At 43.7% G+C, this 22,584-nt stretch overlaps 1 protein-coding gene across 2 annotated transcripts in view; it reads left to right on the top strand.

Annotated features, from left to right (window-relative positions):
* Positions 1 to 22,584, top strand: part of nav1a (neuron navigator 1a) — a 79,878-nt gene that overhangs the window by 49,726 nt on the left and 7,568 nt on the right. For both annotated transcript variants that reach the window (XM_085444789.1, XM_085444790.1), the window contains 14 exons: positions 8,701 to 8,839; positions 12,121 to 12,424; positions 15,623 to 16,442; positions 16,535 to 17,056; positions 17,852 to 17,893; positions 18,149 to 18,297; positions 18,409 to 18,591; positions 18,704 to 18,780; positions 18,953 to 18,976; positions 19,166 to 19,243; positions 20,121 to 20,204; positions 21,076 to 21,184; positions 21,272 to 21,393; positions 22,330 to 22,514. In XM_085444789.1, the coding sequence (XP_085300915.1) occupies positions 8,701 to 8,839; positions 12,121 to 12,424; positions 15,623 to 16,442; positions 16,535 to 17,056; positions 17,852 to 17,893; positions 18,149 to 18,297; positions 18,409 to 18,591; positions 18,704 to 18,780; positions 18,953 to 18,976; positions 19,166 to 19,243; positions 20,121 to 20,204; positions 21,076 to 21,184; positions 21,272 to 21,393; positions 22,330 to 22,514 (2,838 nt within the window). The remainder of the gene's footprint in view (positions 1 to 8,700; positions 8,840 to 12,120; positions 12,425 to 15,622; positions 16,443 to 16,534; positions 17,057 to 17,851; positions 17,894 to 18,148; positions 18,298 to 18,408; positions 18,592 to 18,703; positions 18,781 to 18,952; positions 18,977 to 19,165; positions 19,244 to 20,120; positions 20,205 to 21,075; positions 21,185 to 21,271; positions 21,394 to 22,329; positions 22,515 to 22,584) is intronic.

The raw sequence follows: 22,584 nt of genomic DNA on the forward strand, positions 1-22,584 counted from the left end.
GCTTCCTGTTGTCTTGTGAAGAAGAGAAGGACGGTCAGAGGTTATTTGGTCAAAAGAAAGCTCGCGTTCAATATTCTTTTACTAAACACTCTCTGACCCGTTTTGTTCCGCTCTCTACATGAGGAACACAAGAACACTTTGGGGAGAAGTTGTTTAAACTTCCCCCCATTCTTGCTGAGCAGTTATATGAAATATGTTTCAATTAGTCAGTGCACTGTTTTTATCTGCACTGCATTCAAATCCCTAAAGCCACTTTTTTCAGACGCAGGTCCAGTAATGTTCCTTTTTTAACCCTGTGTAGGACGACTAAGGAGATGACAGACAATAGTTGATCTCTTGCCTTTCAAGGAATCATCTTCACACTTCTCCTAGCTCCTACTCTTTTCCTTTTTGGGGCTGATAGCACGAGGAGCTCAAGATGACCCTGTCGGTTTCAACATGAGCAGTCACACGATTTTTTTTTTTTTTATTCTTCTTAGCCGTATATGAAGGTTGAAGCTATCTACTGTTTCAAATGTCCTGTTTTATTTCACCAGGGCTGAAAAAGTGCAGAGCCAGCTCAACTCTCAAATGCAGTGTGTTGAACTCTGAGAAAACTTTATCCATTCTGGGGAGGTCATAAGGACAGACGAGATGCAGAGATACATTTGCTGTCTGAGGAGGATTTTGCTGAAGCAGTTCCCCCTTTTTTTAAACTGTTTCTGTCCATCCATCTCCACCTCCCTACACTCAGGGAAAAAAAGAAAAGAAAAATTCATGGGGAAGGATTTCTGATGCTTCCAATCGCTTTTCCTGAGCCTTTTCCATCCAGAACATCCAAGCATTTGTAGAATGTGTCCCTCATCTTTGCAAGGAAAAACAATAGCAGTCTGAGAGTGCCTGCCTTTGCCAACGCTCAAAAATCTCTCCAAACCATCCATGGATTGAATCTCTGGATCAATTTGCTTTATATTAAAATGTTAAAGAATGCTTCCAAAAATACACACATCGAGATTCAGATCTGGATCAAGTCCAGGGGTTACTTCTAAGTCGAGTCACACCCTATAACATTCCACCTTCATAACTTTCTAATCCAAACGACAAAGAAACAAACGGAATAAATCCTGATAAAATCCTTTCTGACTGTAAAATATTGATGTAGCTCAATAATCTTTTATACACAGACACACCTTGAGACAGTAACACACACCCAGGCTGTCTTTGTTCAACCCTCAGTAGATCAGAGACTTTACTGGCTACCACCACGCACATCTGACAGCTAGTTCAAGCTGAAGTGTGTGTGTGTGTGTGTGTGTGTGTGTGTGTCCCCTAACCCCTTTGGCCATTGCTGTCAGCTTTATGCCTGTCAAAGGCATAAAAGGATTCCTCTTCTGCATTGGCCATTTAGGGATGTGACCTCCTATTTCTTTCCATGGTCACACACACACACGCATATAGATAGATAGATAGAGATATATATGTGTACCTTTAGCTGGGACCTCTGGCTTGCTCTGATCCTGGTGGTGCATGGAATTAGCAGTAATTATGAGCTCATTAACTCCAGCTTGTTCTGTAATCCCCTTTAAAGCCCAGATACTGCAGTTTCTTTGTCTATGTGGATGCGTGTGTCCAAGCAGCTATCACACACACAGTATGCCACTCCACATCATGAAAACAGGACAAAACAAAGAGGAAATGATAAATAATACTGGAGACTTACTTTCTCTATTCAGTATTTAGCCAAAGACGGGCTGCTTGCACAATCTAGTTTTTAATTGGGTCTTGTCAGTGACTTACTGTGAGTGTTTAACACTACAACACAACGGAGAACCTGCACTCAGCAGCTAATTAAAAGCCACTTTTAATGACAGATTTATTGTTAATTACTTTACAAGTGCCTCAACTCCCAGACAACAACATGACATTGTTAAAAAATGGCAGAGGCATTTTATTTATAGGTACGAGGTAATGTCAGGACATCACGTGGCATGTAGGGCTTCTTTTATAAGAACATAGCATGACTCCAGAATGCAGCAGATGGCTTATCATTAATAAAGGTAACTAGTGCAATAACCAGTAAGACTGCATCTTGAGTAGAATTATTGGTAATGTGAAGCTACAGCATGTCTGTAATGAGTGGATATTCACGCCATGCTAAATCTGTATGGCTTTATGTGTCAGAGGATCTTGAAGCTGTCAGGCTATAGTAAGAGCCTCGCCTGCAGAGCGAAGTCTTTATGGCCCTATATGGTGCTGCAGTGATGGATTATCCGATGGCAAACGCAGCATGTTAGGAACCTTTGTAGTCCGTCGAGTGTTTTAAAGGTTAAGCCAGCCAAGATGAATCTGTGCTCTCAGTCTGTGCTTTTTAAAACTCTTTCTGTTGGAAAATTATTATTGTACTGCCGGGCTATGATATGCTTTGTTCCAATAAGGTACTTCACAGATCTGTGTGTGTGTGTGTGTGTGTGTGTGTGTGCGTGCGCTTGTTTCCTGGTGATAAGCTGCTGAAGTGGTCCAGGGACACATATTGTAGGCCATCTGTGCACAGCAACCACAGTCTTCCTTTTTTCCTCTTATCAGGTAGATTCCCAGCGTCACATCTTTGGTGGCAGGTCATGCATGCAGTCAGCCTGATTTTTATTGCAAAATTTCTCACACTTGAATCTTCCATCCATCATTTAAGATTTCTTTCTCACACGGTCAGAGCCACCGTAGCTACGCTCGAGATATGAAACGCTGATACACTGACACTGGGTGGGGCCAGTCATGCTGGTTTTTCTGGAAGTGAGTCATTGTGTTTTGCGGCAGTGTGTGTGGGTATGTGTTTATACTAGTTTGATTGTGGGTATTTGTGCGAAAACAGTCAGTTGGGTTTAACATGTCCTGTTTAACTTGTACAGACACAAACAGCAGACAGTGAGCTGCTAATGATGAATAGCTTGTTCTCTTTTGGGTTAATCCTTTTCTTTTTCTCGTCAGCTTTTGTCTGTCTAACTTTATGAACCTACACCTGCTGCTCCTGCTCTTCAGGCTGATCTGACCTGTATCTTCCAACTCTGAGCTGCACAGAGAGAGACGCACGGGCAAAGCATCACGCCCAGTTACCATCGCTCATCAGTCATAGCCTCACATATTTAAACTTTAGAGAATGTAATGCCTTCAACAGCCCTTTCATGCTTGCCCCCTCTGGTTTCTTAGCTGACTGCCCAGTGCCAGTCTGGCAGTGCCCCACTTTCCATTTGTCTGAAAATGCATCACTTTGACCAAGAACAGGTCTGATTTAGCCATTTTGGGTTTTGACATGTGACTCTGTTCATTTTTAATAGGAATGGAAAGTTCCAGTCCACCGAGGGACTGCAGAAACATTTTCCATGCATTTACACAAGCGGTGGAGACAGTGTGCAAATATCACCCTGGATAAGACGTGTTTAACCCCATGAGGGAACAAAAAGTTGAACCATTATATTCAAACTGCATCTGTGTTATATTAGTCATAAGCTCTTGAGTCATTTTTGTGTTCTTTTCCCAAGCTGACACCTTCCAACTGATTCCTGTCTCCTTATCTTATCTGCTAAAATGTGGTCCGGCTGGTTTGTTAGACACTTCCCTCCAGCTCCCAATGGGCCTCGCTGCTTTTTATTTATCGGCTACATTGACAGTACGAAGCATTCATAATAATTTCATGTTGCTTCTTCAGTGTAATGTCTGCTTTTGTTGCAGTGTAATTAGATAACGGCATTTTGTTGTCGACTTGCTGTTTGCTTTGGTGCAGCTGAACTACTGCAGACAAAGCAGCAAAGTCAAAAATTAAAGTTTAGCTGCTCCCGACACAGGATCAGCAAATATTTATCGAGATGAAAACCTTAACATCGCACCATTTCTGTTGGCTCTGTCGGGACTTCAACTCCCAGCAAGCACTGCTCTTAAAAACAGCCAAAGCTGCTTTGTCTCTACATTTGTCTCACTGACTTTTTTTCCTCCTCCTCTCACTCAAGATAGCGGACAAATGAGTGGGACAGGAGATGAGACCAGGGGAAGAGAGTGCAAAGCTCTTATAAGGAGCGGCAAAAAAGACCATTCACATAGAGATGAGAGCAATTAGCTCCATAGTCTGAATAGAGGGGTTCAAGGGTGGGTGTGTGTGTGGGAGGGGGGATGCAGAAGCCTCTTAATAAAAGCTGGCTATTTAACTCAGCAGCAACTATTCAGCTATTCTCTTGATAGCTTGTGAGGCTTAGTGTTTGTGTGGGTGTGCCGGTCATCTATGCAGAAAACGAGGCACAAAGAAATCATGTTTCTGTGAAAGGAGGATGTTGTTTACAGTGACCACCATGACTTTTATTTATGCAGCACATGACAGACAAATATCCAAACCATTTAAATGACTGTAAATGCTTGAAAAGTTCTCGCTTTACAGAAGATGATAACATTTCTCTGGACAGACCACAGGCTGCAGAGTGCCTCACTGTGGCTTCTCCTGTCAGGGTGAGTACAGCAGGAAACCACAGCTGGCTCGAGAGGACGTGCACAGCGTGTCCATGTGATGTAGTCGTTACTCTGCCCGGTGCTTTGGCTTGCACATGACTCAAATTGTCAGGTGGAGGTGAAGAAGGAGCTTAATCAAGCACAACTCAACTTAATAGACATTTATTGCAGCCTAATTGAATCAGCATTGATATTCATTTTGCTCACAGTGTTACTGTTGCAGGATACCATTGTTCAATATCTTGACCACTGTGCTTCCCACCAGCTGTGTTCTTGAAGCCTGGGATCAGTTTGGAAGTCACAAAAAACCAAATTTCTTTAGCGTAATAGGCGAGACATCGCCATTTTTGCATTCATTCGGTTTTATATAAGCATACTAAGAGTTATCATTTGTTACATATTGGTGGAAATTGTAACATTTCTAGTGTTACCTTGCTTGCGAGAGGAACATAGTTAACTGTAGTTAACAGATAATTAAAATAAAAAGAGCCGTTACAGGCAAGTGGCATGACTAAAGCAGCGCTTCCTGCTCAGCACTAATCTGTAAAAGTGTTGATGTAAATGAAGGGGGTGCTAATATCCCTCAGTCTCTGCAGCTGCTGATGGTGAATGTACAAAGATAAGGCGGAGGGAGGAAAGATTATGAGTGTGAGATGATCCTCTTCACTGAGTGCATCATGTCCTGAGAAGCTGAGGAAGTTTTAAGCATTAACAGCTCTTCTCTTTCCACTAAAGGCCCTGTCTTTTATACGTGTCCTTTCAGTTCTTTCTTCTCTCTGCACACGCCACTTTACCCGCTTCTCTTGGAGTGTCTTTGTATTTCAGACCGCTCTTTTCAAGTTCAGGTTTCATTACATTGAACTTTTAAAAAGAGAGAGAGGTGCAGCTACTTAGAAGTTTTGACTTGGAAATAAAAAAAATGTTTCATATCTATAACTAGAGATAGATATAGGTAGGTATGTATGTGTGTGTGTCTTTTATTTTTGGCATCGTAAAGAAAAGCTTTCAGTAGAGAGTCTCTGTTAATATCTGTTATAGAGTTGAAAGTTTCATTTTTCAGCAGCTTGTAACTTTCCACAATCAAGATAAAACTTCTTCTTTTTTAAATTAAATCATCAGCTTCAAATTTTATTTACTTCTACACTGCATATAGTGCATTTAATGAATGCTTTTGGTAAAGTTCAACCTCTGACCTTGCCTCGCTTTTCTGTGGGTTTGTATTTCCATATCTGTCAGCTGAGTGACACCAAACCCAGCACTGGCTGTGTTTGTTCTGTTTTCTGGCACGTCTGAATTATTCACCATAGAGGTGTGTTATCTTTCAGTGAAGCGCTGGTGGACAAGCCGATAGCTTGAAGCGAATAATGGGATATGAAGGACAGCCTAGCGTTTCCCGAGAGCTACAGATGGTTAACCACAGCTGTCTATCTAAAAATGTTTGCGTTTCAGCAGTGAGCTTTTTTTAATACCTTGATTTCCTGGAGGAACATTTTGCAGTTAATTGGCAGCAAGTCAGTAACATGACTGGTTATAAAAAGACCTTAGAGAGGCAGAGTTCCTCAGAAGCAAAGATGGGCCAAGAGTCTACCATAAACTATGTGTTCTTACAGAAGACTGAATATCTCATCTACGGTACATAATATCATTAAAGAATCAGAGAATCTGGAGAAATCGCTGCAGGCAAGGGACAGGGCTGAAAGTCAGTGTATGGCCTCAGGAGCACTTCCAGAAATCACTGTGAATACAGTCTGCCGTGCAATCCACAAATGCCAAATCCACAAGCACCAAAGCTGTTTCAAAATGGACTGTGGCTAAGTGGAAAACTTTTCTGTTGTCAGATGAGTTGAAATTTGTACAACAGCGTGGCTTGGCCTGCGTGCAGTCCACAACGAGGAGAGCGCAAAGGTCTGTGGCTAACATCTGGAAGACTATTCCACTTTTTTTTAAATGTTGTCTTGTGCAAAGGGAAACATAAATTTTTGTGCAAAATTTGGCAGTTTGATAGTCCAATAAGTTTTCTTTTTTTCTTATTATTTAAAAAAAAAAGGAAGAATATATACAATCTCTGTACAAATTCATCTCAAATAACATCTGAGTCAAAATTAGACGTCCTGGGTGGCACAGGGTTGCCTGAGTTGCCTCACAGCAAGCAGATTCTCAGGCTGGTTTTCTGCCTGCACGCTTTCCCCCGGCCTCCTCCCACGTTCTGAGCTGTTAGATTATTTGGTGATTCTCAGTTGGCCGTGGGGGTGGATGCAATATAGATAAAGCACTTAAGTGCATAGAATGAAGTGCTGTTTGAATATGTGTGAACAGGTGAAGTGGAATACTTGGAGTTGTCACTAAAATTAGAAATACACCATATAAGTGCCATAAAATGCTTTTAAATGTGAAAATGCACCAAAATCCATCAGTGCATTGTTGTTTCTTTCTTTCTGTTTTCTTAACAGTAACATTTGCTTTGCTTTTGCTGCGTTTCCCATCGAGCCACAAAGTATCGGTCAGATCTCTGGATGTGTCTGACTCAATCTTAAACTTGCCCTTAATCTTACAGCGGCATATAGACAGCAGCATGACAGCCACTCTCACTGGAAAATCTGATCTGCTTTTCTTTGTATCCAAGATATCCACGGGCCAGACGGGGAGGGCTTTCCATTTTGCCCCACTCCCTCTCACCCCCACCACCATCTCCCTGAGGGTACAGTGTGACCCATACAGGCACCCAACTGGAAGGATCATACCGCTTCCTTTGCCTACACCACCCCCTGCACCCCGTTATATCTGTCCTTGTTAGCCCATCACTGCCCACTTAACTTGTTTTACGTTATTACATGACATCAGTCTTACTTATTGACCTTAATAAGAGGAAAAATCGAACCCGTATACTTCCTAAACATGGCCTATTTCATGTATACGAGCACATGAATCTATAAGCTGCCGATTCAATTGTATCTCACGTACGTGAAACTCATAGTGTCAGCATTATCTGAAGTTGAAATAACTTTAAAGTTGGATGTTTGTGGATTTTTTTTATTAGACCTAAATAAAGCAAGAACCACCCACAACCTCTCTGTCACACAGGAAGGCTTTTCACTGGGAAAAGAGACAGCGAGGTAGATTTCTGACAGGGGACTTCATATTTCTGATGCAGTCCTGTATGCACTCGTGGGTGCATGCATCTTCTTCAGTGCTATTTTTGTGTGTGTGGGTTGAGATGATGTGATGACGAGTGCTCCAGATTTCAGTTTGCCAAATGTTTCAGTGCAAAAGTTGGGTATTTAGAGCAGACGGTGCTCTAAATAAGGTTTCTGTCGCTCTGAACATTTAATCAAAAGACAAATTAAGAGACACAGAGCTGAATGAGCCCAACCTCAGGTGGTAACCGAGCTGATGGAGCTTTGGTAGTTGATGCGATAAATGGATTCAAGGCGATACCAGTGAACTGACACAGATTGCTTTCTTTCTGTTGAATGTGTGATACATGATTGGCCCTACAGGGGCAGACGGTAAACCACCGCACAGACTTGGAATGGTTTGCTATCTTGATCAAGGACACTTTGATAAAAGTGGAGGCTTGATGCCTCGGGGACTTAAACTCTGGCTGACCAGGTGAAGGAGACCAGCCCACATTTGTGAAACAAAAATAGGAGCGCAGCGTTTAACCTAGTTATTGTAGCACAGTCACAGACTTGCACTTAATAAAGAAAAGCTTTTGTAACGATGATGAAATGATCACACCTTTGATCACAGATGATGGTGTCTTTAAATGATGGGCTCCTTTATCACACTGTTCACAAGCACTTCTTAACTGACACAGCAGCTGTGCTCGTTTAGAATGAAAGTCACCTAAAAATGTCAGGACAACTTGTGGTAAAAAAGAAAAGTGACGCATATTTTAAAGTGCAAGACAGTAGAAATAAACCCCGTCTGTTTTAACATTACAAAATTGATGTTTATTATATATATTTAGAAGAGACAGGGTTCATTTTTCTCTTATTACATATGGCTTCATACGGTTATTTCATGTAAAAACTATTGAATCCTTTACTGGAGCTATTTTCAAAGTGTCTGCAAATATTGTCTTTAAAACAGTTTTTATATTACTTTTGTTTACTGTTGCTGTACGCTAGGAAATCCAGATCCTCTTCTCTTTTTATTTTAAGCATTTAAGAAGGGAATTACTTTACACATTAATGTTAGCTGACATATTTTCCTTGTCATGATCTCTTTTAGTTGGGATGAGAGCAGCTCCATCAGCAGTGGACTGAGTGACGGTTCAGACAACCTGAGCTCTGAAGAGTTCAACACAAGTCCCACTCTCAACTCTCTTCCTACCACTCCCATTGGCTCCCGCAGAAACTCAAGCATTGTGGTGAGTGACACACAAACACACAAAATAGAGACGCGCAACTGTTTGACACAGACGGATAAGAAGTGCGTGCACTGATTACAGTAGTATTGATTAAGCTGTTAATCCACAAAGGTATTGAATGCACACACTTTGTCAGTGTACAGAGGAGACACACACACACACACACACACACACACACACACACACACACACACACACACACGCAGGCAGCAGGACCCTGGCATCACAGACAAAGCCTGATTAGTTATTCTGCACACGCCCATAATATCTGTCACATCTGCAGCAATCAAAGTTTGCCGCAAACTCACTGCACTGCTCCGTGGCGTCTCTCTTTTCATTACATATATATGAAGATGTGTATATTTTCAGAAATGTTTGAGCTTAAGAAGTGCTCACTTGTTAAAAGCTGAATTTTTCAGATACATTAGGAACATGTTCAACTAGTGGAGGAGTGTCAAATTCAGTTTGGGTGGAAAAAGACAACCTATTAAATGTTTCCTTTCTTTTAGGCTAACCAACAACTAGCTAGTGTACTAATCTGTAATAATTTTAGGTATTCTAAAAATCTTTTAAGTATTGTACTCAAATTATGAGCTAAAATAGTAAGATGCTCATTGCTAGCTACGATTTTAAATCCACTGGATGGAGCCGATTCTGTAGTTGTGGCTTAGTTCAGTGGTATATTCAGCTTGGAGGTAGAAGTAACTGTTGTGAGTGATCGTGGTTGTTCACGCTATGCATTTATATGCTGTATGTTTGCTGCAGTCCTTAGAATTTATTGCAGTGATGGAAGCATTTGGGACCAATGACCTCTGCTTAAAATCCTGTTTACAGCCTGGCTGAGTTCGTCAAGATCCATCTGTAGCTATATGGGTTCCAACTCTGTGTGTGTGTGTGTGTGTGTGTGTGTGTGTGTGTGTGTGTGTGTGTGTGTGTGTCCCCGAGTGTCTGATTTAGGTCACACCTCCGCAGTGTGGTTTATGTGACTGAAGTGGTGGGTTTTTAGAGGGAGTGAGACAGAGGGAATCAGTGTAACCATAGCAACCAAAGTGCAGGGATGCTGAGAGCAGAGGCTTTGTCTTTACCCATATACTGTAGGACAGGTCTAAAGCGAAGCCATCTGCACATACACACACATACAAGCAGGGCCATCTGCAGTCCTGCATCCGGGCCAGCGAGGCGGAAGAACCGGGGCGCCTCCCTCCACGCCTAATTGCAAGAGTCATAGCAACCATTACACCCCATGGCATCATTACCATGGCAACCAGCCATCACCCATCGTCATGCACCCCACATTGTATAATGCACATGCTCCGTGCCTTCTCTGCATTCTCAGCTGATGCGTTTCTCTTGGTCTTTGTGTCCCATTTCTCTGTCTCCCTGTCTCCTCTCCATCACTGCATCCTGTCCTTGTTTGTTGCTGTTGTTTTTAATTTCCTTAAAGACAAAGGCAAATCCATCCCTCATCTCCCTCCTACATATTGTATAACATCCTGAGCAGAGGCATGGGGGCGGTAGAGAAAGATAATCTAGGAAAGGGGGCACAAAGAGAGACTGTGCAGAGTTAGGCTGTATTATATGTAGGTAGTAGAAAAACCTGGAACAAGACCTCAAGTTAATGCAGTTTTTCCTCATGCCTTTGTGTATTTGTGCATGCTCCTGTCTGCCTCACTGTCTGCCTGTTTGTCTGTTAATCATTTGGTCACAGCTATCTGACCAGATGTGTATCTCACCCGCACTACCCCATCTTTCAATAAACAAGGAATGTGTGTGAGGAAATGACAGTGTTTTATCAGCGAGGTCTTTCAAACAGGATACACACGTGTGTATATACAACACACAGTCAGGCCGAGCTCCTCCTCGTGTCATGCAAACCTGCCCATGGGGTCTATTGGTTTTAATAAAAAATGGAATTCAGCATGAGTCCTCATGAGAATCAGGTGCAATGTCCCAAACACACTCTCTCTCACACAAACACACTTTCTAATCCGTTGTGCAACTGGCGACCTCCTGCAGCGGGAGAATAATCTGTAAAAAGTGCTGTTGTCATAAACCTTCACACACAATAGACCTTGGTTTTACAACGGCCTGATTTCCACGTGTCCTTTAGTTTGACATTTGACATTCTCATAGTTACGCAGTGTTGTCTACTTTCTTTGTGTAGATATGTTTTGGGGTTTTTGTTTTTAGCAGTTTCTGTTCCAGCCGTCTCAGTCCACTTCTCCTTTTGAAGTTTTTAAACAGAGCTTACAATAGGATTTAGACGGAGGGGACGAGACATCCATATGTCGTTGGGTTGACGGAGTTGTGCACTGTCTGCTCAAAGGGCTTTAAGATGAGGCGAAGTGTGTGGATCTGTCTGAACGTCACATTTCTCCTTTTTGCAACCAGTAATGCACCTTCTAAGAGGTCCTTCACTCCAGTGTACCAAGCCTATTTTTCACAGTAGTTGCAAGAGGAGGTTTAGTCTGAAGGACTAGGTAAAGGAGTAAGGTTCTTTAAAACTGGTGTCAACTTGGGTTTAATGTTTAACTTACTCTTCAGTTTTATTCATATTTATTACACAGCACCAAATCATAACAACAGTTGCCTCCAGGCGTGTGTTATGTGTTACATTGTCCACCAAAACTACCTAAAAACATGTAACAACTGCCAAAATGCATATAATAGTTAAAATGTGAAAGTGTAGCTTGATATGATTCCACACACAGCAGATTTTTCTATCATCAGTTCTTTACACATAGGCTCAAATGGACACTACACAGGCTTTAGGGTAGAGAACCGTGTGAGTTTAATATCCAGTCTGACTGCTAGAAAGCTGCAGGGCCGTGGTACATATCTGAAGACCAGAAACATGACAGTTACATGTAAAAAGCACGACAGGCCATGCATTGGGGCCAATTATCCATGTGCAGTTTTCTGAATAGATTTAGCTTGTGAGGCATCTTTACTCTATTTTGTGGGATCTATTTTTTCATTTTACTGTCTTTACATTTAAAACCATGTTGTTGTCTCTTATTTTTTTCATATTTAAAAGTGTGACATGACGCAAATGTGGGTTTTTTATATACATTTCTTTTCCAAACCAGCTTTCAGACGATCAAAACGCTCATAGATGAGCCTCAGAAGCGTAAAATTGGCAGCGCAAATGACTCAAACCTGCTAGATAGGGAAAGTAATTGCTGTGTACGTGTTCTGTTGGTCAGACTGCACGTGCTGGCTATCCAGACTTTTTTTGACGCAGTGTCTCAAAGCATGCGTCTGTCTCTTCTCTACTCTAGATGCGTACAGATGCAGAGAAGAGATCTCTAGTGGAGAGCGGCCTGTCCTGGGACTCCGATGATAACAAACCCAGCCGCAAGAGCCAGGGCAGCAGCATCTACGATACAGGAAGCCTCAAGTCCGAATCTGCTAATAAATGGAAGAAAACCCGGCCGCAAGGGGAGGGGCCGGAAGGTGGGAAGGGTGAGCTGAGAAAACCTCAAACCCTGGGTCAAGGAAATGTGTTGAAGAAAGGAAGAAACCCACCTGTGGGAGTCACTTCCCCAATCACACACACCTCTCAAACTGGGCTGAAAGTGGCAGGTGAGTGGCAAAACACAAATACTGTGTGTGAAAAGTCTAGAACATATAGTTTTACTTGAAATGTTTCTTAACCTGACACGTCTCTCAGGCTGTCTTTAAATAGTCCTTTCTCTCTCTCACTCACACAGTCACAGACACACTCTGTTTCTGTCACACACTTTCATCCACAGCTGCAGCCCACCCTCCGGGCCTTTAGAAAGTGGTGCCATGTATCAAACACCCATCACCACCCACACCCTTGCTGCCTGCCAGCCAGTGACTAACACACACACCACACACTGACCAGCAGTGTTTTTCTTCCTATAGCTTCTTCCTAGCCAAGCGTTATTTTTGTGTTGAACAGAGATAATTTATAGTGCTAAAATAAGGGCCTTTATAAGAGCGCGTGTGCTTCTAATAATGTGTGCTGTGAGTGCAGCCATGACTGAGATTGTGCCAGCCTTAAAGACTGTCACCCATCACACTTAACACACACTCGCACAGAAAGAGCACAATGGTAGGGATTGTGCAGCTGCCTTTTGGGCACACCATCTGTGTGTTGTTTATGTATGCACACGCATGCACACGCACAGACTTGCACACATATAGACAACCGAAACAGCAGGATATTAGTTGCGGTGTTATGTGCCAGTCCAGATAGCCAGGGGTCTGTGTAAACAGTCCTGTTTCTGTGGAACGGTGGTGCGTTTGCACTGCCAGCTGTTGAAATGACAGATGTGTTGAACTCGCCTGTGATCTTTGTGCCAGGCTGTTATTGTTATCGATGTCAGCAGTATGAATCTGCTATCTGCTCGATGCGCCACCGAGTGTGAGGCTGTAATAAATCAGGCGGTGAAGTCGAACAAAAACAGATTTGGAAAAAAAAAGTTTGTTGTTGCTTGTCGGTGTGCGGAGAAGCTCCGGGGTTTAGTCACATGAGAAGCAGTCATTCTTAGAGTTTCACAGAGCGCAGTCTATCGCTGAGGCTAGGAGGGTGCTGTGCGTCACGGTGTGTGCGCCCCGTTTGTTATGCGTCTGCATTTTTGTGGAATTGTAGGAGACGCAGAGTGTGTGACTCTGAAGAAGCGACAGCATGTTGGGATGAGCAGTGTGATGCACTATCTCTGTCTCCTCCATGTGTCTGTGTACAGCACAGACCATACTTTTAGTAAGTGCAGAAGATAAAACAGCAGCTAAAAATCATTTTAAGTGTCATTTCAGCTGCTGATTATTTGTATGAGACAGTTGTAAGCAAATAGTTCAGAGAGGGTCTAATTTGACCTACAATTTGTCAGTGACCTACCCGTGTTATCCATAAAACTGACGTCATATCACATGTGCTCTGTTCGCTCCCGTTCTCTCATATTGCACTTTTGCAGGAGCTACTTCTCAGAAAGTAAACATCTCCTTTACTGTGTCATCTCTAAAAATAAGACGGTGCGTTGAAACTGTGAAGTGCTCACAGATGAAGTTGTGAATTGTCTCCGCATGACTGATATAGAAATGAAGACTTTATTAGTGGAGCCCTGGAGCCTCGGTTCGCTCACAAAGGGCATCTTCTCTGTTGTCCTTGTGAGTTATGGTGTACCAGGATCTCACAGTAAGCAAAATGATTTTTTTTAAAGTCTGAGCACACTGCATATTTTCAAGTGTTCGTCATTATGTTATCGCTGAGCTGTGGACAGGTTGTATGTCTTTTTCCCTCTGTCACAGGAGACAAACTACAGCTAACGTTCGCCAGCCTCTTACGCACACACAAATAACTACTGATACTGTATCTTAACAACAACATATACGTGGCCACACATGGTCTCGGTGTTATGACTGATGAGAGATGATTTCAGCAGATTTTTCAAGTCTTGCAAAAAAAAGTGGTGAGTCCCGGGAGACTGGTATTATTGACAAATAAGAGTATTAGGGTGGGTTTCCATACGTAGCGAGCGCAGCATAGATACAATCTTTCCCCTTTACCAAAGTGGCATTCAGCAGAAGAAGGAGCATTTACACGTGAGCCACTTTCCTTTAAGAGCCAGAGAAGCCAGTTTTTGATGATTTATTGAAAAAGGTTTCTCTGTCTGCCAGTCGCTCTGAATTTGAGCGTTGTGCTCACATCTCCATATCTTCAGACATGTTGGCCTCTTGTGCTGAGAAACGCAGTGATTCATCACCTCTCCTACGCGCTTACCGTGTGAAGCCGTGAGCTTCACTGTCTCTACAAGCCCGTGTCGGTAAATCAGGCTTCATTTGTGTCACAATTAATACAATTGCCTGAGTTTTGTCGGTGTGTCTCAATGCCAACAGTGTGTGTTTCTTCAGCCCAGTGTTCATGGAACAGGCTACGATGCGGTGACACAAAGGATTGAGCTTTTGATTTGACATGTAAACCCAATTTTCACTTATATGAAATAACCCAGTGCTTTTTGCGCGATCCAATCACTAAGAACTGCAAGTGTGTGTGTGTGTGTGTGTGTGTGTCTTTTGCGGGTTTATAAATACTCTTAAGTGTCTCCAGATGTCCCCAGGCAGCATGCCGGTAGGTCTCATTCAACAGCGGTTCTTTGACTCTGTTAATGCCTTGTATATAAACCTCACATAACTACTCCCATCAGATGCACATTAAGAGAGTGTTGGTAGTGCGGACTTGTGTGGGTGGTGCATGCAGTGCACATGTGTAATAGACTTTTATTCTCTTAATAACTTCCAAACAAGTCCGTTTAATTTGCCAACTGGGACGTGTTCAAATGGGGGACCCTGTTTCACTAAGTTGCCTCACCTTTCCCCAGTGAGCCTCCAACATGGGGGAAATTCAGTCGTGTTGGCTGTTTGATGCAGTTTAGTGCCTGCAGACATGCTTCATGAACGTGAACAACCATGCTGCACGTGTTCATTTTGCCACTCTACAGCTGTGACGTCACTGTTCACTGACTGGAAAGCTTAAAAAACTTGCTGGAAGAAGGAAACTTTTTCAGTTCATCAGGATGGAAAAGAGGAGTAACTGCCTGATAACAGCACATGTGAGGGTTAAGCTGGCTGTGAGTCTGGTCTACAAACTGTCTCCTTGCTCAGACAGGGATTTATTTTTATCAGCTGACAGTCAGACATCGTAGGTGTGTAGATAAGATATTGTCTCCTAATGTGGCGTGCTTAGTTTCAGTCATCATTTCACACTACTTAACTCTGTTCAAGCTGCTCATCAGGGTTTTTTCTTTTCTGCTTTAGGTACCGTGAAGTCTGATGGGAAGCCCATGGATAAGTCCCGTTTAGCAGTGAAGACTTCAAGTCTTCAGCGCTCCTCCTCTGATGCTGGTAAAGACCATCGAAATGGCACCGGAGCTGCTGAGCAGCGTAAACCTCCATCCGGCCTGGTCAGGCCCTCCACTGGTGGAAACTTTGGCTTCAAGAAACCAGCAGCAGCTACCAGTAATAGCACAAACAACTCAAGTCCGCCCAGTGTAACAAGTGCAGTTAGCAGCGGCATACCCAGCGGTTCTGCAACTGTAGGGAAAATTCCCAAAACGTCAGGTATCCCTGTGAAGCCAGGTGCTGGTGGTGGAGGACGAAAGACAAGTCTCGATGTTTCGAGCAGCGATCAGAGTGGTTTCCTGTCTCCAAATGCCAGAACGTCTCTGCAGTACCGCTCTCTGCCCCGCCCCGCAAAAACGAGCACCCTGACTTTAACACGGCCGAGCTCAGCTCGCCCGGTGAGCACCACCATGGACACCGGCTCTGGACTCATCAAACCCTCCGTCGCAGCATCACAGGGCTCAAGGCTCAAAGAGCCGGGCTCTGGACACGGTTCTGGAACAGGACTGAGTAAACCAGGAGGACGTGGCATCCCCAGTCCTGTCAATCAAACAGACAGAGAGAAGGAGAAGGAGAGAGCCAAAGCTAAAGCTGTGGTTTCTGACTCTGAGTGTGGGGGAGGGTCAATGAAGGGAAGTCCTGCTCAGACCCCATCAGAGAACGGAGGGAAAGTACAAGGGCTGAGGCCCCCCAGCAGCAGCAAGGGCATGGATCTCCCATCTCCCAGCACACACAGGTATCAAAACTCATTAGCTTCCATTTCCACATAAACAGACGATCACATCTAAAATACACACTTGCTTCAACATTGTCTTTCTCTGTCTTCAGGTTGTCTGGAGTGCGTAGCCTGGCAAAGCCTCCATCGATGGCTCAGCTCGACAAGCTGAACTCAAACAGCCTGGACACTGAGGTTCGGGACACTTTGCCTCCTAAGATTCCTCCTTACTCTAAGCTTCAAGACCTCTCTGGTTCAGCAGGCAACTCCACTAGTTCTTGCCTGACCCCCAGCCCTGCCCCTGTACTAAATGTGAACTCTTCAGCCTGCTTTTCCAGTTCTGGCATAGGTTTGGGTCCCAGGCAGGTCACTTCCCTCGGGGTAGAAAGCAATGAAGGGAGAACCTCTCCCCTGCTCTACCCTCGGATGTCTGGGCTGCATCGTAGCTTGGAGTCTCTGCCACTTCAGATGAGCCTGGCCCCAGAGCCCCAGGAGAGAGAGGAGTATAAAGGGGGGGAGAATTTGACGAGAGGCTACACCACCTTAGAGTCCCGAGTCAAAGATAGACACGATGACAGCGGCCAGCCCTCTAGCTGGACACCCGGAAGTAAAGTCTCACTGACTCCCACAGACAGGTCAGTTCAGTTCTACTCAAATACGATCCATAATGCTGCACACACTGCATATTCAGCCGAGTCTAGCCCAGGGTTTAAATAGAGGGCAACCGAGTAGCTCCACCTTTTGGTCAGTTGAGGAAGTGCACCAACTTTATTCACTGCTCAGGAAAGCAGAAGGGAAGAGCTTTGATAATCTGCAGTTTCCCCCCAGAATCGAGCAACCAGGTAGATGTCATACAGACAACGGGCATTTATAAAAACCAAGAACAACATGACGAGGAGATCCTTAAAAATATTGAAAATATTTAGCAATGCTTGCTTAATCATCCTGGATGATGAGTGCTGATGGTGATGATGAGTTTTTAACTAGCCCTCTCTGCAGGAGCCCTGTGTGGATATGAGAACAACACAACATTAGCTCTAAAACGAATCGTTCTGAATGCGATGTTGAATATGACAAATTTAGAGCCCTAAAGTCTGCCTGATAATTTGTCCCCTTTCTTAATGAGAAGGATAAAAATGTGTTTTTCTTAAACTCAGCCAACAAATAAAGCAAACAGTGCACACACACACACACACACACACACAGACACACACTAAAGCAGAGAGAGATATGCTGAGGCTTGCTGGGCTGTTATTACTGCAGGGCTGTTATCAGTGTTGTACTAGCCCTACTGACTGAAGTCATAATTACTAGCTGACGCTGCCCATCTTCCAGTCTTACTGCGTTTCTTTGTGCCTGCTGTCTGTGCTTGAGACTCTAATAACTCCCTGCACTAGTGATTAATTAATGACACTGTTTAATCTCCACAGCTCTCAGAGAGACAGAAACACGCTGCCAAAGAAAGGTTTAAGGTAAGTAGTTCCACACACAAACTTTAAATGTGTGTTTTTTGTTAAAATTGCACGCACAAACACAGAGATTGATTGATAAGATGCCCTTTGTGTGGCAGATTATGTGGATCTTGCCCACAGCTCTATGAAACATCATTCCTGCTGCTCATTTCCCTCTCAATGAGCCCTGCCAGGAGCATTTTGTGTGTTTTGGTCGTCGAGATATTCAGCTGACTTTTACCACTGCCAACACTGACTTGGTCCATTAAACTGTAGTTTCAGCAGTGCCTCCCAGATCGAGGAGGATGGGAAGGAGAAAGGAGAGAGGAGGCACTCTCATACTATTCTCAGTATGACCGACTCGCTCGCTCTTCCACTGCTGTCGTCACCCACCTCCCTGCCCCGAACCTCAAAGACCAGCATGGGTGCGTAGATACACAAGCACACACACTATGATGGCAAATGATAAATGCTGACACGCATACATTTGTTTGATGTGTATTGCAGAGCATTGGTAACTCTATTTCTTATAACAGTGCCGAGCCCGGTGGGCGGCCCGCCGAGGATGACTCGATCCAACAGCATCCCGACACACGATGCCTCTATGGAGCTGTACGGGGCATCGCCTCTGGGCAGCACGGTGTCACTGGCTGAACGTCCCCGCAGCATGGGAATGGTTCGCTCCGGATCCTTCAGGGACAGGGAGTCGAATGAAGATGGTGATTTTTTCTGAACGTTTTTGTCATCTGATAAGTATGATCTGTTTGACTTCATCTCAACTCTAATGGATTTGTTTTTCTTTGTGTGTGTGTTACTCTTATTTATGCTCAGTTCATGGCTCTGTACTCTCCTTGGCCTCCAACTCATCAAGCTACTCTTCGGTGAGTTTGGGCAGCATGCAGACTCAGGTAGCTACAGCTCAGCGTATGCTGTATGTGTGGATGTATGTTGGTGCAATGACGCTTTCCTCTTATTTCACGCTTTAAACACTTGAAACTGCAGCCTGTACCTTATTAGGCCCCACTCCTCTCGTCTGTGTCTTTGCTAACATCTTTACTCTTATCCCCTATGCTGTCCAAGGCTGAGGAAAGGATCCAGGGAGAGGTAAGTGTTTTCTGCCCAGCTCTTTCTACTCAGCTGGTTTTTTCCCCCTTTCCCATCCACTCTCATCCTTGTTGTCTGTGGGAGAACAAGCCTGTCAGTCGTCATCTGCACCATCCACTCACTTGCATAATGTCCGGTTTAGTGGCCTCGGCCGTCTTATAATTGGAACATTCCTGCTTTTATTCACAGCAAATCCGCAAGCTGAGAAGAGAGCTGGAGTCATCGCAGGAGAAGGTTTCTAACTTAACGACACAGCTCACGTCAAACGTATGCACTTTCTGTCGATGCTGCTTTGCACAAAGCATGTTAAGCTTTTTTTTTTTTTTTATTGCGAGACTTCCTTTTTGCATATCACACTACTCAAGTAATTGACCCTTTATAGAAAAGCGAACAGAGAGAGAACCTGTGTCATGTCGGTCATAGATCATCTCTCTGCACTTTCAGGATGTTTCTTATCTTTGCTGAGTCTAAGTAATGCTAATCTTCCCCTCTAAAAAGCCACTTAGCTTCACTACGCACACGTACACATGTGCCTCGCTCCTCCTCCTCCCTTGTTTCAATATAACTATCCAGTCAGCATTTTCAATGCGTCTGATTGCGGCAATAAAATGCAGGAATTATGCACCGCTTCATGCAGGAGACATCAATCAGTGCGTGTGCACACCCCCCCTTTTTTTCACATTGTTTGACCTTCTCATGTGAGGGCAGTGAATGTGCAGAACAGATGCGCGACACACAGCATGATTATGTGCTGGATTAATGACTGGGCTGAATCCATTATTTTACTGTGTTAATACATTCTGTAAAGGAGAATAGAAAGTAATTTTCTCTCCCTCCTCTGGGCTAAACTGGGTGTGTGTGAGGAGATTAGGGAGGAGGGGGATTTTGCACAGACGACATCCTGTTCAGCCTTTGTGCCTCATTCAGCCTTTTAGCACTTCTTATGCAGGGATAAAGGGTCAGACAAAATCCATTCAATCTGTCCCTCTATGCGTAATGTCTGCTTTAAACGATGCTCTGTCGAATCGGCCAATAAATAAATACCAGTTCATCTACACGTTGATGTCCTGATATAGAGAAATTTAAATGGAAAAATTGAGTTTAATCTAAATTGTTGTTTTTGTCTCTCGTCTTTTCTAAACAGGCAAACCTGGTGGCCGCCTTTGAGCAAAGTTTGGCACTGATGACAGCGCGGCTGCAGAGCCTGTCGCTAAGCCACGAACAGAAGGTAACATCCCAGCCCCGCTTTCAAGCACAAACAAACAAAAACCTGAGCTCCAGCTGCGTTTCACCACCGCAAATTTCTCACGAGCACTCGGCTAAGAGCTAATACGGAGGTGACTTTGATCGAATCCTGCAGTGGGAGCTGAATCTAGGTTAGAGGCCCCTGGCTGCAGTCCTGCAGGGTGGCTCGGTGTGAAAGGAGGAGGATCAGTGTGTTAAAAATCTCTAAAGGCTGAATGATAAGAAAGACTCAAACAGTTTGCATGTGCACCTAAAGTAAACATCGCATTCCTGCATTCTTCTGCCTTTGTGTGTTTTGGTGTAAAAGAATCGATCGGTGCCTGAGCTGTTTAGTGTGAGCATGCGTGTGCAGAGTCTTTCTCAGTGCTTCATGCCTTGCTGCTCCCTCTGAAAGCCCTGTCTAGACCACTCCAGGAAAGGTCTTTGTTGTTTGTGCCAGTGCACTGACCTGTGCAGTTCAGCCCAAAGCACAGACTCTTTAACCTTGAGGAGATGGGCCGGGCGGCTCTATTTAGAGTGGAGTGGCATCGATTTTAGCAGACAATGAGCGGCACTGTTGTTCTTGTCTTTTTGAACTTTTCACTTTGCATTGGTTTGAGTTGAAGTGCATTACTAAAAGCTCACTCCCACTACATAAATAACATATTCAGTTATTTAATGAAAGTATTCATGACTTTTAAATAAAAACCTTTTTCATTTATTACAGCACAAAATCCCCAGTTATAAAAAACAGTAAAATGAAAATGCAGCATTTTTTGGATGATAACTAGACGAGTACAAGCTATCACTCGGCTCGATTTTCAAAGCAGATACAAACAAGTGTTGCTCAAACCATTTATTTAATGTTTGTGCAGGACTCTGAGCTGATGGAGCTCCGGGAGACCATTGATGCTCTGAAGACCAGGAATGAAGAAGCCCAGGCTGTCATACACGGAGCCTTAAACAACCCAGATAACAGCAAAGGTCTGTAAACTATTCAGGTTATCCTTTTATCTCTCGCTCACTCCACAGCACTTTTATTCAATATTTTCTCTCTTTATTTTTTTCCAGATCTGTGTATCAGACGTCAGAACTCCTGTGAGAGCATCTCCAGTCTGAACAGTTTGACCAGCATGTCCAGCGTGGGCAGCTTGAAGGACCAAGATGCTAAGAAGAAGAAGAAAAAGAGCTGGGTAAGAGCTGTTTGCGAGGCTTTATGTTATTCTCACTGCATGGTCTGTGTCTGTTCTCCTTAATGAAAATGACAAAGCAGCGTGGATGAAGTATGACCAGTCTTTCCCTCCTTTGTGTTGTGCTATTTTGCTCTTTTAGGTCTTCGAGGTGAGTTCAGTCACTGTGTTTCTATAAAACCTCTATTAATTTCCTGTCATACAGCATGATGGACCATCTAAAAGTGCAGCACAGTCCTCGAGTACCCTCCATCTCTGCTGATTGGCCTCCCACACTGCTGATTGGCTGCCTCATGTGACCATTTAATTTGAATAGATGGCCGTAATTCGGTTAGAGCGGCTGGCAGCAGAAATGATGTTCCGTAAGAAGCGAAGCGCTCAGGCTTAATCGAGTTTATTTAACGCATCTTTCAGTTATGTTTCTCCCCTGCTACATCATACTTTATCCTGTATTTTGTCCCTGTGTAAGAGAATACATGACTTTTTCTTTTACCATGTAACCCTCACTAAACCAGCTGCTAAATCTAAGTGCAGAAAACGGATTGGAGCTTGGACTCAGTGCAGAAAACGACTGAAAGTTCAAAGCGGTAGTTTGTCATTTTGGGGAAGGCTCTTTGTTTTTGATTAACACCAGCTGCTTGGTTTAAAACAAAGGTACAAATATTCTGCTCTGTGAGATTTACAAATGCACATGATGATATCTCGTTTATTCATTCTATATAAAATGAAACTATACTTGACAGATTGGGGGTTTTGGCTTTTATCTGCAGTGAAAAATGACAAACTATTCCTTTATTTTTTATACTCTTTGTACTTAGCATGTGTCACATTAACAGTTCTAACTATTCCCTCTTTTTTTTCTTTCCAGTTATGAATGCAGTCATGTGAAGTCATCGTTTGACTGTTTTATATCGGTTTATCTCTTCTGTTTCTATGTAGCTGAGGAGCTCCTTCAACAAAGCATTCAGCATTAAGAAAGGCTCCAAAACATACTCTGACATTGAGGAAATTGCCACCCCCGACTCCTCAGCTCCTAACTCTCCCAAGATGCCTCATGAAGGGGGAGAAGGAGGAGACGGCATGCTGCCTTCCCTGAAAACCTCAGCTTCAGCCACCTCCTCTGTGTGAGTACACAACACCTACTCCACCGCACAGCTCAGCAGTGCAGTTTTCGTCTATGAAAATTTCTTATAA

Source organism: Copadichromis virginalis, linkage group LG20 (genome assembly GCF_057382275.1).
Source record: "Copadichromis virginalis isolate Kocher_CV1m ecotype Utaka linkage group LG20, C_Virginalis_male_GT1.1, whole genome shotgun sequence".
NCBI classification, from domain to species: domain Eukaryota; kingdom Metazoa; phylum Chordata; class Actinopteri; order Cichliformes; family Cichlidae; genus Copadichromis; species Copadichromis virginalis.